General features: G+C 38.1%; 2 protein-coding genes across 2 annotated transcripts; both read left to right on the forward strand.

The window, feature by feature from the left end:
- Nucleotides 1-276: 276 nt before the first annotated feature.
- On the forward strand, nt 277-2,604 carry LOC131308429 (transcription factor MYB61-like). The gene is made up of 3 exons (XM_058335351.1): nt 277-748; nt 1,120-1,249; nt 1,530-2,604. The coding sequence occupies exons 1-3, from the start codon at nt 616-618 to the stop codon at nt 2,392-2,394; spliced, it is 1,128 nt and encodes a 375-aa protein (XP_058191334.1). The 5' UTR covers nt 277-615; the 3' UTR covers nt 2,395-2,604.
- Nucleotides 2,605-15,414: 12,810 nt separating this feature from the next.
- Nucleotides 15,415-17,470, forward strand: LOC131307775 (nectarin-1-like). Its single transcript, XM_058334457.1, has 2 exons — nt 15,415-15,730; nt 16,725-17,470. The coding sequence occupies exons 1-2, from the start codon at nt 15,604-15,606 to the stop codon at nt 17,252-17,254; spliced, it is 657 nt and encodes a 218-aa protein (XP_058190440.1). The 5' UTR covers nt 15,415-15,603; the 3' UTR covers nt 17,255-17,470.
- The last annotated feature ends 682 nt before the right edge of the window (nt 17,471-18,152 follow it).

Here is an 18,152-nt window from a genome sequence, read left to right on the forward strand (position 1 = left end):
AAAATGATTTAAATAAAACTGACTTTTAGGGAGTAGTACAAAAGCATGGAGTTTTCCTCAATTTTCTGTTTCCCCACCAAATAAAAATCTGTCAGATCGCCCCACCACTGCTGTCATATTCAGTAATTCTCCAAAGCCCTTTGATTGAGACATATAAAGGTCGGATTATTGCAACTCCCATCCACATACAGAGGAAAAAGAGAGGAAACTAATCAAATTTCTTAAGGCCCCGTATCGCTAAGATTTTTATGTTAACTGCTTATTTTTTGTTTTACGAGATAAATTATTTTTTCATAATCAATTACTTTTAATTCAGAAAATAAGTACTTACTATTATTTTAGTTAATGGATGGGGTCTAAATTTAAAAATAAATAAAGCGAAAATCTTGAATCACCTTCTTGATTGTGACCTATCCCTTTGAGGTTCCTCCTATATTAATTTGATTCCCCACCAGTCTGCCATTTCATTTTCTCTCTCACTCTCTCTCTAATATCCACTTCATTAAGGCCTCCTCTTCTTTCGCTGACAATCACAGAGTATTCTATACAAAAACTTTGCTATCCTTGTGTACCTTTTGCCAGCATTGCAGTGCAGAAGAATATCTCCAATTCCACATGGGGAGGCACTCTTGTTGTTACAAGCAGAAACTGAGGAAAGGCCTTTGGTCTCCAGAGGAAGATGAGAAACTTGTTAAGCACATCACCAAGTACGGGCATGGATGTTGGAGCTCTGTCCCTAAATTAGCAGGTACCCTTTTCTCATTTTTCGGTCATTTTTTTTTTCCTATTCTTTGGAAATGCTAGAAATTTTTTGGCTACTGGTTATGGTATTCTTGAATGGAAATTCAAGGGTTTTCAAAAACCAAATGACAATTTTGTTCGCTGATTTGGGTATTTTTGACACTCAAGCAAAAGGGTTTTTTCAAAAGTACCATTTTGGTTATTGTAAAATGCAAGCAACAGTGTATTCAAAATTGAGACTTTTGTTCAGGGGTTTTGGTTCTTGTGAAATGCAAGCAAGAGGGTATTAAAACTAAGATTTTTGTTCTTGGGTTTTGTGAAATGCAAGCGAAAGGGTATTATTCCAAAGGCTAAGTATTTTATGTCATAAATTGGCAGGTTTGCAAAGGTGTGGGAAGAGTTGCAGATTGAGGTGGATAAACTACTTGAGGCCTGATTTGAAAAGGGGCACATTCTCACAACAAGAGGAGAATCTGATAGTTGAACTCCATGCAGTTCTTGGCAACAGGTACTTTTTGTTTCCAAAAACTGAATTTTGTGAAACAGTGGTTTTAGTTTTACTGAATTTTGTAAAAAAACATTGGTTTCTGCTATATACGCAACTTCAAAACACAACTCCGGACACAGCTGTGTCCGAAACCATTCGATGCCCATAGGTCCATGTGTATCGAACGATTATGGGGATATTTGTGTCGGAAGTTGTGTTTTAAAGGCGTGCAAGACTGTAACTAGACAAACAGGGGTTTTTGTTGTATTGATGGGGCTTAATCTTTTGGTTGCTTCACCAGATGGTCTCAGATTGCAGCCCAGCTACCGGGGCGAACCGACAACGAAATAAAGAATCTGTGGAATTCCTCCATCAAGAAGAAGCTGAGGCAGAGAGGCATTGACCCAAACACTCACAAACCACTTTCAGAGACTGGAGATGAAGAGAAAGAACCAGAAGCCAGAAGAAACAATGAGAAAGTCTCTGGAGAATCCAGTGACTTGAAGAAAATCACACAAAGAGAGAATTCAGACAAGGGAATTGTGATTCCCTCCCCACAGCCACCAACCCAAGAATTCTTCCTAGACAGATTTGTTCCCTCCCATGAGAGCCCCACCTCAAGTTTCTCTTTCCAGCAGCTGAATTACAGCAGGCCTGATATTGGCCTCTCTGGAAATGGAAACACAAGCCTCTTCGTTCCTGATTTCAGTTCCACCCTTTTCCCTCCCATTTCAACCACAATTCTACCCCCCTCGACGCATATCAAACCCACGGTTAGCGTTCCGTCCAGCAATCCTTTCGATATGAACGGATTCCGATTCAGCAACAATGGCAGCAGCAGCAACGGAAGCAGCAGCAACAGCATGGATTTGCAGAGCAACAATTCGTTCTTCGACAACGGTTTTTCGTGGGGGCAGCCGGATTGTGTCAAGGCAGAGAAAGAAGCTGAGATTCAACAAATGGAAGGCGACCCAAATGAAATCAAGTGGTCTGAGTATCTTCAAGCACCATTTCTTGCCGCAATTCAGAACCAAGATATGTACAGTGAGACCAAACCAGAAGCCCAATTCACGAATACTAATTGGAACCCGAGCCAGAACCAAACCGCGGATGTTTATACTAAGCATTTCCAGAGACTGGCTGCTACCTATGGACAGTATTCTTAACTTCTGGTTTACATTTGGAAGCTCCATTTGAAGGTGAACTTTCTTGTTTTTATTTTCCTGTTTTTTTTTTTTTTGGTTTCTGTAAATAGGTCCTGATACAGAGTTCCTGGCTTTCTAATACCATCTATTTCGTGATTTGAAACAATGTTCTGCTCTTCCTTTTTTTTATTTTTGCTTATGGAGTTACACAATAAAAGTCTTGTTTCTCTATGTTTTCTCATCTTTTGTGCTTCGTAAATTTCATCGGTAAAGATTCAAAAGGTTTTTTTTATTTTTTGTTTGGGGGGGGGGGGGGGGGGGGGGGTTTGTTTGTGGGTTTACCGCATAATGGCCTTAGGATTCACCTTTTGTTGACTTGAAAAGTCTTTTTATAAACTCGGTAGTCAGCTCCAATGAATGGACTAATCCGAGTGTCAGTTTAGTATCCTCTAGCGGGACTCAATTAAAGCCGAGGCTCTATCAACAGTGGAATAGATAGCATCGAATGAGGGTCGGACCACAACGACGACTTCTTGAATCTCAAATTGTCAGATAAGTATCACTGCGCTCCACGGGTTTTAAAAGTTCCCTGATATTGGGCCCACAAAAGTTAAGTCAAGTTAAGAAATGAGTATCCTGTCACTTCCAAATGTTTTTCACTTTTGACAGTCGTAATTCGTTTATACCACTTCTTCCCTTTTGGAAAAACTAGCTGATTTTGTAAACAAAGATAAATCTGTCCCACTTTAGTCTTACACCGTGTTAAAGGCCTCAAAAGCATGGATTAAACCGCACGACAAACAAAGTGAGATTTAGACTGTTAATCAAACAAATTAATGAGCCCCAAGAGTTAGTTCGGTTGGTTGGTCGACTCATGCTCCCCTACAAATTATACAATTAATCATGGTTCGATTCTTGGGGTCAGAGTGCAAGATAGTAAGTTCTATTGAATTCAACGTGGATAGCTTGCCTTTGATCAGATTGGATAGGAGATTAATTGAGGTGCGTGTAAGCTAACTAGAACATCTCTGACCGTCAAACCAGAAGAAAAAAAAGAACACGAAAGCAATAGGGTTTTCAAATCTGCTAAAGAGGAGACTAGTTTGTTCTTGACTCACTTATATTAGCTAAGCAAGAAAATTCCTAATCCAATCAGAAGGATCAGGAAATCTCATTGCTTGGTGCTATCGAATTCCCACAAAGTCCATTAATTTCCTTATACCTAATGTGAAAACTGAGTCATACGTTTTGCTTCTGAGGCCCAACTTTTTGCCCATAATAAGCGAGGGGCAGGGGAAATGGGTCCCCCTGAAGGACACAGTCTTGATGCTGATACCTAAAGGAAAGTGTGAAGCTGAAATCCTATGTTTTCTTGGCGGACAGGAGAATGTGAATTCTAGGAAAATAAGTAAAGGATAAGGCAAGCTAATTGGGTCACCTTTGTGATTAAGAAACATATTGCCGTCAACTCCAAAGAGCTGGCCTTGTGTGTTCGAGACCCATGAATTAAGGTGTTCGAAATCGCCTAGATGCTATTAATTCTTATGGAACTACTCTCTCCGTCTCGATTTGTTTGTCTCTTTTTACTATTTGGGACCTCTTATAAAATTGTCTATATGTTTTAATTTATAATATTTTTTATATACAATATGGATCTTGTTTGATAGATCTCAATTAGATCTAAAATATGATGTTTTCGACATTATGTAAAATATTATAGATTGTGAGATATAGACAATTTTTTAAAAGACACGTATGTCAAATTGGACAAACAAACTGGGTCGGATGGAGTAGTTCATAAGGGACTTTGCTCCGATAGTCCGACTTCAAGCGAGCCTCCACTGGTCGACGATGAGATTGGTTCTCATAAATTAGTCGAGATATTCTTAAACTGGCCTAGACACTGAACCCATGGGGTTAGCATGGTGAGCAAAACTCAGGCAGTAGGAGTTTGTCACCTTCTAGGTGCCATCAACCCTTATGGGAACCGTCTCCACAAAGATTTGGTCCAGCTTTAATTGAGCCCCTTTGCTAAACGATGGAATTGATCCTCAGAGATCGATCGAGGTGCGTGTAAGTTAGCTCGGACGCTCTAAGTTCTAACAAAAAAAGAGCGTGGTCCGCTTCACCTTGACGCATCGAAAAAGGAAGCATCTTTGTCAACTTGGCTATTGAACAGCTGTTCAACTTAGCTTCTTTTAGACATGTCTTCTTCCTCTCCTAGTGAAATCAAACGTCAAATGACTCCATTCTCCTCCCCCTTTAATGGAAAATAAGGAAAATTGTTCTTTGTACCAACGTGCGATCACATTGTCCACTTCGCATTTCCTCAATTCCAAACAAACCTTAGCTCAATTCTCCAAAGGATCTGAACTATCAAGAAGCCTGTTTCAACCATATGAGAGGTGGGGTACATAGCCATTGGAAGCTCTGAGCTGCCCACGTGCACACCCACAAAATTTTGTACTCACCCTTCAATAAAATACTCCCATGTACTAGCTCCTCTTCTCTGGCCACTCAATACATATAGAGATACATATATATATACAGAGAGAGTAGTACTTAGGCCCCGTTTTCGAAAGGAAAATAAATATTTATTTTTTAAAAATGTAATTTTAAGCTCAAAAATTGTGTGCTTACATAAATAATTTTCCTATCAATATGCATTTTGTTTAACAGATTTCATTGAGATCTTTTATACGGTGTTAAAAAAATTAAAAAAATTATTTTTCATTTATATTATTTTTGAGTTTGAAAATATGAAATAAATATTTATTTTTTATGAAAGTTTTCTGGAACGGGGTCTTAGTACTCCCTCCGTCCCTAAATGTTTGGCACTTTCTTGTTTTTTATTGTCCCATATAATTTGTCCATTCTGAAAAGTTAAAAGTAAAATATAGTAAACTTTCCATGTTATCCTTTTCTTTTGGGCACAAAATTTCAAATTCAAATTTTTAAGTACTATTCAAAGTACACTAGAAGGGTAAGATTGGACACTTGATTTTTGCACAATACAATAATATTTCTTCCTTAAAAGTAAGAACTCCCAAAAGTGTCAAACATTTATAGATGGAGGGAGTAGTATATTGTGGCGTCTATGAATAATGCATGCATGTGAACCAAATTATTGGGTACTCTTTGTATAGACCCTATAATGATCTTAAATGCAGAAGACGACAAAAGGTTGAATTTTGATAGGGAAGACTGAGAGGTTGTTTGGCTAAAAAAGTTAAGTGGCTTTTTTGTTTTTTGTTCTTATTCAAATGTTTTTTATATTTGTTAGTTTTTTGTCAAATTTTTTTGGGATTATTATTTTGTCGTAACGAGAGTGATCTAAAAAGTAAAAAATTATGATCGAAACTTAATTTTTTTAATAAAGACAAAAATAAGCCAATAAGCCAAATTTTTCGTCTTTATTAAAAAAAAATTGGATTTCGATCGTAATTTTTTATTTTTTAGATTCCTCTCGTCATGACGAAATAATAGTCTACAAAAAAATTGATGAAAACCTGACAAATGCGATTTTTTTTTGAATAAAGACAAAAATATAAGCGACTTGGCTTATTTAGCCGAACAACCCCTGAAAAGGGGTGATGAGATGGCAGCAAAATGGATGCAAAATGGGAAGGATAAAGCCCTTGTTCAGTTGTGAGTTTGAAAAAAAAATTCCAAATTTAAATTCAATCATTATCTATATTTTCAATTAGTATTTTTATTTATTTCTCCACTCATTACTCTTATATCCAATCAGTAATCTCATTTCTCTTTCTATCTCTTTCCACTCATTATCCATATCTCCAATTATTATTCTATTTTCTCTTCTTACTCATTATCCAAAAATCAAACCCTAAAATTTTTCAAACCCATAACCGAACAAAACAAAATGATCGGTAAGTTAGAAATGCATGCTGATATCAATTATCAAAGGGGGAAAAATTGAGTCGAACATGGCAAAGGTGACAAGGGGATGGAAAAATTAAGAAGTGGAAATTTTGCCTTAGAGATTCTGTTCATCAGATTGAGAAACAAAGTGGGGAAAGACAAGTTTTGTTGTGGATTCGACACACGCTAACATGCACAATCCCACGAAGAACAATCGAGCAAGAAAAAAGTATGTTACAGAGAGATTTTATGGGATTCCTCGATTGAGTAATTTGATACATTCACAGCTCACGCACGCACTAATTCGATCTCATCATCATGCATTGAAGGAAGAAAGTACAGATTACATCGGTGGTTGTATATGTATAAAACGACTATGTATAACGTGGTTTACATCACCAATTTATTGTACCTCTCCGAAACTTAATCCCAATAATTTCGTCCTTCCTTTTGAAGCATCTTTCTCGCTGTCGATCTTTTTGTATTTGACATACTGTTTTTGATAAGCAAATTCTTCTTATAAATCTTTGAGGAAGATTACAAAGATTTGACGGATCATGGACACACCGGCGAAAACGCCACTGATAGCTAAACTCAAAGGCAATGAACCAACCAAAAAACCAAAGTGAGAATCTCCTCAAGATGTTTGGGTTGTTCAGTGGTTGTTCGATGTTTGGGGATTCTTACTTTGGTTTTTTGGGAGGACCGTAGGAGATTCTCTGAGAACTAATCGCCCAAAAATATTGAACAGGTTCTCATATTTTCTTTTCTTTTTGAACGGCAAACTAGGTTCTCATCCAGTTGCATATCATCCAGTTTTTGTCTAGTTTTAGGCTGTTACAGCCCACTCTGGTCCACTAAGATGATCAATAGCTCCACCATACGTCGGTAGTTGCATAACTTGTATCAACAATTTGCATGTGTAGAAGATACTAAAATATAACTGGACAAGCTAGAGAATAAACACGTCGTGCCAAGCCTTGCTTAGCCCGGTGACAAATGTGCCGTGTGTTGCCTAGCTACCCCTTTTACATGCACTTGTCGTATCATGCCTTGTTTAGCCCGGTGATCGACAAGCACCTGTCGAGGGCCTGGTTCACCAAAATAGTACTGACATTTATGCATGTGGATATCCACAACCAGCCCTTTTGATGGGGTTGATTCACCTGGAATACCTGACACTATTTGTTTGGCATCAACCTTCAAGGCCCCATGATTCGATAAGTCAGGAAGGATTTGCTAGCTGATAGAATACCGTATCTAAACAAAGAGAACACCAGTACCTCAATCTGGTGCAGTACCCTCGGTTGAAACTATTTGGTTAAACGTACAGTCCAACAGCCTCCCGTTGTCGACTCGTGCTTATGGATCTGATAGTATTTTTGGAATAGGCATCAAGGATTCAAGATCTAGTGTTAAATTCTGAATGAAGCCCGTCGATTAGAGCGCCTACAAATCTCTGGTGTATGATCATTCTCCTCTAGTTGCTTCCTGGCCTCTTGCTTTGTTTAAAAGATTGAAAAGAAAAACATCCCAATCGTGGAATTATTCATTCTTTGGTTGAGGATCTTCCAATTGCACATATATGTTTCTCAGGAAACCCCAAATCAATCAATCTTTTTTATCATAATTTTGACCCTTAATTAGCTGAATTGCCTTCCCCGTTTCGTTCCCCCTCGCCCTCCTCGCCTCGTAGTCTCCTGCCGTTTTGGCTAGCTTCCCGTGTTCCCAGTTTGGGTAGGTTAGTTGCTTGGTCTGGCGTGGTTCTCCCTTGCGGCAGCTTTTGTCAGGCGGCTAGTGGTGTCCCACAGTCCAATGTTCTGCACAGCGGTTCCAGATCTGTTCTGCTCGGGGCCGACGATGTGATAATAAGGTGTGCAATTGCGATGAGGTTTTTTTTTTTTTTTTTTTCTGTTTACCAGCTGTCTTAGTACGGGTGTCTTCTGTCTGTGCTAGTCTGGGTTCTCCCGGTCTGGTGGTTGTGTGGTGGGCAGAATAAGTTTGTTAGGATTTCGGTGGGTGGTACGAATTGAGGATTGCTGTGGTCGGCGGCTGTACGGTGGTGTTAAGGGAGTTTTCCGGCAACGACAACAGGCGCCTGTGTTAGGGGTCTTTAGTAGCAGCTTCGGTTTGGTTGTTCCGCCCGCGTTTCTCTTCGATCTGGGCGGTCAACGGCAAATCTGATGTGAAGGAGGGTCTGGTCTTCGGCCACCGTGGTAGCTTGTGCCTGTCGGAGTGTTTTCCAGTGCTACCTCAGTCCCTGAACACAGAGTTTGCGTGACAGCAGAGGCTTGCCATGGAGTCTCTTCGGAGTTTCTCCTCTGCTTGGAATGGGTCTCTGTTTCAGTCCGGCCAGCGGTCGTTGTGATTTGTCCATGAGAACATATTTCTTCCTTTACGCATGTATTCTGTTTGTTGTTTCAATTACATCTGTACCTTATTGTGTAATATATGATTTGTGCTAGAATTTCATTTGATATCTCTCTGTCTTGTCCCGGACGGGATTCTCATATCTGTATCTAGTGCTGATTTGCTTTTGCAAGATGTCCTATGGTCCCAGATTAGTCAGTTTGGTGCACTCTCGACTTTTGTAATGTAATCTTCGCCTTTGGGCTTGAATGAATTGACTGGTTTCAAAAAAAAATAAAATTAGCTGATCGAATTGCCCACAAGGATGAAATCCTTATTTTACCCCATACTTAATTTAATTACACACCAAGCTCCCTTAAGAGCAAAACCATTACACTCGACTCCTTAAAAATACTCTTGCCGTCTCATTTTCATTGTCTATTATTCTGTTTGTCTCTTTTATCTCTTTGCCTATATTTTGTAGTGTGAATCTTGAAAAATATGCAATATGAATCTTGTTTGATAGATTTCGATTAGTTCTATAACACAAAATTTTCAAAACTATGAAAACATTATAGATCGAAAAATATAAGTAATTAAAAAATAACATGCAATTTAAAAATAGACAATAAAAATGAAACGAAAGAAGAAGTACTAGAAATTACCCGAATCTCCATTAGCTTCAGGGAGCCACATTACAAATTACCCCTACTTTAGTCAACTTTAGCTGTTAGTCAACTTTTAGTTGACCCAAGGGATGTCGCTTACATCAATGATTAGTTATTTTCGACTGCCGATTTTTTAACCCCAGATCTAAAGATTTGAACCACTCATTCTCCAACCCAATTTCTACTCGCCACTCTCTAGTCTCTTCCTACAAGCACAAGGAATCTGATAACTGTTCAATTTCATTTTGGGCCTCATCTTGGATTCACTTTGATCATTGGATTCATTCATTTTTTTATAACTCGTGAAAAACTTTAAACTTGTAAATGAACACGTCTTCCACATCCAATAGAAATAATTGTGGAACACATTTATCTTGAAATAAACATACAAACACACTGAATCGGAAACATTTGTTTAAGATAATAATTAAGTACTTATTGATCATTATTTTTATTTTTTGCTTTTATTCCCGGTCAACATTATTTTTCACAGAATTGAAGTACTCAACCAGTTCTATAAAATGAACAATTCCGATAATCACGATGGACCCGGGATGAGGTCCAAAAAATGCAAAAACTAGACCGGTCCAATTTTCTCCAAAATTGGAGAGGTGGTGGTTCCCTAGCACAAAATTGAAGTCATATTTACCTTATTTTATGATTACACACAGTTACTCTACCCCGCACGTTTGCTCATAGACAGAGCCAATCCTGAGCTAAAACTCGAGGTGCGGTTGCCAAAGATTTACAATGTTAGGGATCCCTCGTACTTTGGTACTCCTTATAATACTCCAATAAAAAAAGATCTCATCTATAATATTCGCTTTAGGCCCCAAAAAGTTGCGTACGCATATGGAGAGAGATATTAGGACTTAGGAGAGAAGCCAAGCCAGGTGTGGAAGAGATGGCAATTGCCGGAGCTCACCCAGCAGAGGACAATTACCTAGATCCACTGCCTTGCTCTTTTTGTGTGTTTGGAGAGAAAGACAAGAAATTTATTATAATAAGAAAATTAATAATAAATAAAACATACTCAACGTGTGAAGTCAATAAAAAAACTATTGCATACAAAATAGAAATTGGAAATTTGTATACCAAAGTCCAAATTGGAAATTTCTGAAGGGCACAGGCCAACTAAGGTTAAGGTCATCTCGCTTGATATAATTGGTTTGAATGATTTAAATGTCAAATATGCGAAGCCACAATTAATCTAATCGAATCCAAGATCACGCTTAATAAAAAATTTGGACAAAAACATAAAAAAAATTCAAGCTTGCATTGTGCAAGTACTATTATTTTGGGTATACATCTCCCACCATTATCTCAATTTCTCCAGTTTTGCTCAACCCTCAATATATTATGCAAAATATTGATGACGAAAAAAAATAAACAAAAGAATAAAAGATCCCATAATCCTGCCCATTATGATAGTGTTATCACCAAATCTTGCCTATATATATATATATATATATATATATATATATATATATATATATATGATATGATAGTGTTATCACCAAATCTTGCCTGTATATATCACCAAATCTTGCCTATATATATATATATATATATATATATATATATATATATATATATATATATATATATATATATATTTATTTATTTATTTATTTATATATATTATACCACTTCTTATAATACGGTAAGGGCTTCCTCTTTTCTCCCCTTTTCCAACCAAATTTCGATGATCCGAGCCGCTCAATATGTTCAAAACGTGATTTTAAGGATCTCCATTAGAAATTAGCAAAAAAAAAGACCCGGAAGGTCTTGATTTGAGTAGTTTTTATTTGAACCATTTGATAAAATCCAAACAAAAATTGCTCGGATCAAGTCCTTTCCAGTCTTTTTTTTTGCTGATTTCTCACGAGTACCCGTAAAATCACGTTCTGAACACATTGAGCGGCTCGGATCATTGCAAATTGGTTGGGAAAGGGATGTCCTTACCGTAATACGGTAAGAACGCCCTTATAAGAAGTTTCGTGTATATTTATATATCTTTCATTTCTTATTCTCTTTGCAAAAGGGTTGACTGGAGACATCACAATCCCTTCTCAGCCAGACCAATATAACTTTGACAACTGGCATATAAATATAAAGGACATGAAAACCAAATATCCAACCCATAATTTATTTATTTTTTTCCAATATTAATTGTATATATCACTGGAGAGTTAGAGAAAAATCAGTGGGTTAACAAACAAAGGGGGTTTGACGTCTCTTGTAAACTCAAACCCTGAACTTCCCATTTGAAAGTCAGAGAAATAATATATCAAGTCGATTAGTATGAAAATAATCAGTTTGTTGTCCTGAATATGCCAAATCAGAATTAAGAATATTCAGCTGGGCATAAAGATATTATTATTTAGGATTGAAAAATTGTGTGGCTTTCAGAACCTTTGGGGCTCCATCTACAATTATTTTTCTGTCTAGTTATGTCGGTGACCACGAATTTCATGTCAACACAAAACCTGTGGTACAGTGCACCCGCGGTGATTAGTGTTCAGCTCCTCTTCTTACCTTAACAACAAAATCTAGGACTCGCCCGCTCGAGCTTTCAATTCTTGCTCTCTTGAATTGTAGTGTACTCCACGATGTTTAATTTCAAGACACGCTTTAACGCTTGCGTTCACACTCCCGCAGACACATTATGTGACTACAGCTCGAAACCCAGTCTCACCATTCTCCTCAAAACTCCTATTTTGTGAGCTCATCTATATGTATATCCCACAACCATGTTTGAAACCATCATCTTATAGAATCCGGAAAGAAGAAAACTTGAGCAAAAAATTCAATTAGATCGAAGATCGATAAGTACATAAATGAGATGTACTTTATTTTGTTAGTTTTTGTTAAGGAAATGAATTCCACATTGTTTGGGAATGAAATGAGTGATCACTTAATAACATCTGGGACCTCTTCACTCATTGCCAATTGATTTTGAGATGGATATAAAGTTTCTACATGGTATCAGAGCGGGGCCCGTTCCACCCCATATTTTTATAAAATTTACAATCCACACCCCGCGATGACAGACCAGTACTGAAAAAGCTGCACGATGATAGGACCCAAAAAGTGATCACACGTGACAGACTTCAAAACGCGGCTGCACGTGAGGGGGGATGTTAAGGAAATGAATCCCACATTGCTTGGGAGTGGGATGGGTAATCACTTAATAACATCTGGAACCTCTCCACTCATTGCCAATTAGTTTTGAGATGGACGTAAAGTTTCTACAGTTTTTAAGTTTAAGATATTATTAGCGTCTATTTTATGAGAGCAAAATATACTTCGTCAAGTGCCTAGCGATTCTCAATCAATCAAACTGGTTATTTCTAGACATGTTCTTCTTTGCCGAATTTACGAGATGAAAGGCGCAGGTCATGGCTATGAGCGTGTGAATCAGAATGGGCCCAAAAAACAGGAGTTTGAGGAAACCGGGGTCCTGTAGTGATCCTTTGTTGAGGCATTCGATTGTTCGTTTCTATAATCGATGGTTCAGATATACTTATTAACTCATACCGGTAAGAGTTAATTTTGACCGGTAAAAATGCTTCAGCGAATCTGAACCATCGATTGTGAAAACGGACAGTCAGATGCCTCACTACATAGAACCTCACTACAGGACTCCTGGTTCAGAGTTTGAGGGGGTATGATGAGACTGGGGGTGGAGAAGAGCTTATCTCCATTGACTTTTGACAGCATTACACCAATCTCTTTTATCTAATTGCAACTTAGTAAAATCTGGAGACGAAGAACGACCGTCATTTATATGATACTGTTTGATATATCATCTAATCTGCTATTCATATCAACATAAGATTTGATGCGTGTTCGAGTGAGATCAGGTCGAGAAAATAAATTTTTTGCTTTCACCATGGACGCGAAATAGGTAATTTTTTTTTTTGGGGGGTAACTTATAGTCTTTTTAAAGCACCACGCAACAAAAGATCTCAAGGGACTAGCCCTTTGTACAAACCTACACACAAACTTCAAATAGAAGAAAGAATAATAGCCAAAACAATTAGGGGTCAAAAATCCTCTTGTGAACTCTCCAAGAGGAAGCAATGCCTAAATTCTGACCTGAAGGTTTAACCCTTTTGTCCAGGAGCTAATACATCCACAAATGTCATCGATAATAAGCCTTTGTAAAGAAGAAAAATCTCTTCACTGACAGAAAAATTCTACTGTTCCTCTCCCTCCACAACCAGTAGATGGTACCTGCCGATGACAGCTTGAAATTAAACAGAATCTATCATAGAGCTGCCACCCCAGAATTGTTTAGTCCAAGCCATTATTACCCTTGCAAGAACAGCTGGACCATTATGAACCCCGGCCCATTACATAATACTATAATAGAACTGAGTTCCAAACTTACTGTGGAAAACCACATGTAACTTAAGAAGAGAGGGGAATGGAATTCATCTTCTCTAGAAGAGGAGAAATTTTTCTGTGCCGGCCGGTTGAGTATCCACTTGCATATATCCCTCAAGAAGCAAGTCTGTCTTTAGTTGAGAGCCTCTCCAATACAAGCTAATAACCATTGAATAAATGTCCACTATGGTGTGTGGTGTTTAAACCAAATAACTTTGTACCAAGGAAAAGGAGGTTTAGAGTCCCCAATAGCTTGCCAAGCAGACCTTACAAAGTATGCTTTTGTAGCTGTGAGGCTCCAATGCACTTGATCTGGGACATTAGGATCAGGAAAGAAATCAGTACCTTGCATGATTTCCATGATTATATGATTCTTTTGTTTAGGCCAAGCTCAGCTGTGCCCTTGAAAAATAGAGCCGACTTTGGTGAACAGAGACTTGCCCAAACCATGTACCACCTGCTTCCCATACTTGTGGTACAGAGGCCCAGAAGGGTGCCGATTATCGAGCAATAAAAAAGTATCATGGCGTGAAATAGATGTTTTTCTTTCGGTATTTAGATTTCTATTCCAAAACAACACCACAACGGAGAGAAATAGATGTCAATCTTTGCCCTGCTAGGATTGACTGCTTTGTTTGGCAAGCCTTACAAGAAAGAATTGCAACCAAATCTATCCTACTTAGACGCAACATTATCCCTCCAGGTCAGGAATTGTGTCCTTTCAGTTCCTTAGCTACAGAAACTCCAACTCATCTCCTTTTGCATTGCTCTTTTGCTTGGAATATTTGGTATGCGATTTTTCATTGGTGGCATTTGGATTGCGTATGCCCTCCCTCCCTCGCTCAATGGTTTGATGCAACTCTCGCTCTCAAACACATATTCTAATTGCGAAAAGATTTGCCGGGAAACCGGTCAAACCACCATCTATGCAATTTTGTGGTCTCTGTGGAAGGCAAGGTATGATATCATTTTCGGGAATTCTACGCCGAATTTGGATGATGTGGTGGATATTATCAAGTTTCGTGTGGCTATTTGGGTGAAAGGAACATGCAACTTACCTATCTACTCCATTAATAAAGATTTCAGAAGCAACCTCAATTGGATTAGGAGACTTATTTTATGATGTCTTGACATGTTAACGGTTTTATCTGTTGTTTATCTTTTTTCTTATAACTTTTGTTTTCGTGTCATTCAACTCTTTGTTGGATGACTTCTTTTGGGGAGTGTTAGGATCGTCACACACTCACGCACGATAAACGAGTATAAACAGTAAAGAAATCAATACAGAGATATACGTAGTTCTCCAAAACCGGATACATCCACAGGAGCGAGAGTTGCTGCTGTTGTTTTATTATCACAGTATGAAATAGGGTTTACAACATAGAGTATTTATACCTACTCTATTCTAACCCTAACCGGATTTGGCCTGTATTCCAAAAATACCCTTCGTACGATACCGTACCATTCCGCGGGGGCTATGCCCCCGCACCTCCCAATTACGGAACTCCTGGGCCTTCATCCCAGTCTACTTTCACTAGATCATCGCCGATGGCCTTCTTTCCAGAAGTCTTTCGTATCTCTTCATACTTAACATATGAGTCACAATTCTAAGATATGAGTTCTCCCAGCACAAGATTAGATTGGGTTCTCCCTCTCATTGGTGTGCTTGTTCTCTCCTCCCCGATGTACGCTATCGAATTTTTCTAAAGTTTTTTCAGTTCTTTGTGGGGTGGGGGCTTATGGGGCCCCTCTCTCTAACTAGAAGACTTTCTTATTCTAAAGACCTCTGCCTATAAGTAAGGCACCCCACCTTTCTTGTAACTAGTATCCAAATCCCAACTTTTCTCTCTTGTTATTACTCCTCTAGCTTTTTCCAAGCTCTGATTTGCTTCACCTTTCCTTTTAGAAACACAACACATTTCTCATACACCTTCCAGCCATGGATGCTGCTGCTGGAAAACTCTCAGTTGTGGTCTTTATGGTGCTAGTAATAGCCACCATTTCCAACTCTGTTTTTGCAGATCCGGATATGCTCCAAGACGTTTGTGTTGCTGATCTCAATAATGGTATTTATTTTGTTCATAGAGCAATACTACAAACACACCTTAATTTAAAACACAACTCTTGACATAACGGTGTCCGAAAACATTAGATGCACATGAATTTAAACATATCTAATGGTTTTGGGCACAGTTGTATCCAAAATTATGTTCTAAATGTATATTCCTAGACTTTTTGTTATCAAAAACCCGTTTCCATTTTTTGCTCGTACTAATGGTTCAGCAGCATAATCGAATTTGTATTTGTTTGTGAATAGGGTTTCGAATTCGACCCAAATGTTTGAAATACTATGCATCCATGATTTTCTTCCCTTAAACTACCCATAATCCAATGTGGCACAAGGCAATAAACTTTTGTTGGAGAGTGTGGGACCCACAATTGATTTGGATATCCACATAAATCATATTTATGGGGCGTTTATGGGTTCCAGATTATGGGATCGTAACATTTCTCTTCGGGAAAAAGTATTTATTGTAGTATATGTTTTTGTACTGTAGCATAATACACTTTATGTTGGGATGATTTTGGTCAAATGGAACAATAAGTTTGATGTTATTTCGTTCTTTCTTTGACTAAAAAATGTTGGCCGGTGTACTTATTTGCTATCTATTAAATTGAAAAACATTGGCAATTTAAAATCAGTTGGATTTTGTGTAAATCAAACAATGATATTTAAAATTATATAAGAGACTAACATTCTAATATTTAAAATTACAAGAGACTAACATACTAATTATATTGAAAATAGTTAAAATTATAACTAAGTACTAGTATCGAATAAGTATAAATTATGAGTGTGCTCAAAACCTCTGTTAACTCCACTATAGTTCCATCACTTTCCATTAATATTATTGGTTTACGGTGTTCTCTTTGCTCACAAATGCAGGCCTGGGCTGTCCAAACCTCGCAAATATGCTTCATTTTGGTGTAATTATTGTGCTCTCATTTCTCATTTTGACATAACAGTACCTAATAGTATACCTTATTGTTGATTCACAGCTGTGAAGATGAATGGTTTTGCATGCAAATCAAACTTCAGCGCATCAGATTTTTTCTTTGCTGGTCTAGCAAAGCCACAGCCCACCAACAATTTGATGGGTTCACACGTGACTCTAGCCGATGTGATGCTAATTCCTGGGCTCAATACCTTAGGTCTCTCCATAGCCCGCATCGACTATGCCCCCGGCGGCATTAGGACGCCTCACACCCACCCACGCGCCACCGAGATATTTTTCGTTCTCTACGGAGAATTGGATGTGGGGTTCATTACCACAGCTGAAGTGCTTGTTCCCATGACCCTCAAACAGGGTGATGTATTTATTTTCCCTAAGGGTTTGGCTCACTTCCAAATTAATAATGGAAAAACACCGGCCTCTGCTATTGCAGTATTCGACAGCCAGAATCCTGGTGTCCAGGACATTCCCCCCACGTTGTTTACCGCCATGCCCCCGGTGCCGAATAGTGTGTTGAGTAAGGCTTTCCAAATATCATATCAAGAGGTTGATGCAATCAGGTCAAGGCTTGCTTGAAACCCCTAAAGGGTGCTTTGTGATCTGGGGTGGGTATGTTGTTGGTTTTCTTGTTTTTGTTGTTGTTGTTGATATTGAGATAAGAATTCATGGTTTCATGAAAATAAATAGTGGGTCGGAAAGTGAATCGATGTTGTATTTTTAGTCCATTTACGTATGTATTTGGTTTCATTTCTTCTGTTTACCGATAAATAAGATGAGTGTTTTAAATAACAATAGTATCTAAACACATCAATGACAGTGGTGTATCACCCAACTTTAGATTATAATGCCTATAATATCGGCACAATAAGCCACTTGAATTTTATCATTAGAAGTATCTGTGGATCATTTTTAAATAGTACTTAGTATATTCAATCAGACACATTAGTAGCCATCTGCATGAACCACGTTTGCGGATAAAAAAAATAAAAAATATGACCCACACGTTCCGATCCGTTCATTTTTTTAATATGAATGTGATATGATATAATACTTAATGACATCCACTACAACACGAAAGTGCTATAGCGAGGTTTTAGTTCCCTCGACAAAGCATCTAATTTCCTTGCAAGCTCGCCAGTTTTTCTAGTCTAAATATTGTCGCAGAAGGTATTATATTTCCTTGCCTATTCTAACACAATTGCGAGGAATTTTTTCCTTGCAAATACCATTCATTGTCAATTCTGTCATTTTGTCACAAAAGGCTACGAATTCACTACTACCAACAATAATAGGCGAGGAAATTTTTTCCTCGCTAAACAAATTGAAATCCAAAAAGAACTTTTCTACTTTTTCTGGTGCTGTATGAGTAATTACAGGCTCTCTTTATGCCCATGCATGCAGACGCAAAGATGAACAGAACTACCACCGAAAGCAACATCGAACTGACATTCTTACACTGAGTTTTCTCTCTTGT

The sequence above is a fragment of the Rhododendron vialii genome, chromosome 11a (assembly GCF_030253575.1).
Source record: "Rhododendron vialii isolate Sample 1 chromosome 11a, ASM3025357v1".
NCBI lineage: Eukaryota > Viridiplantae > Streptophyta > Magnoliopsida > Ericales > Ericaceae > Rhododendron > Rhododendron vialii.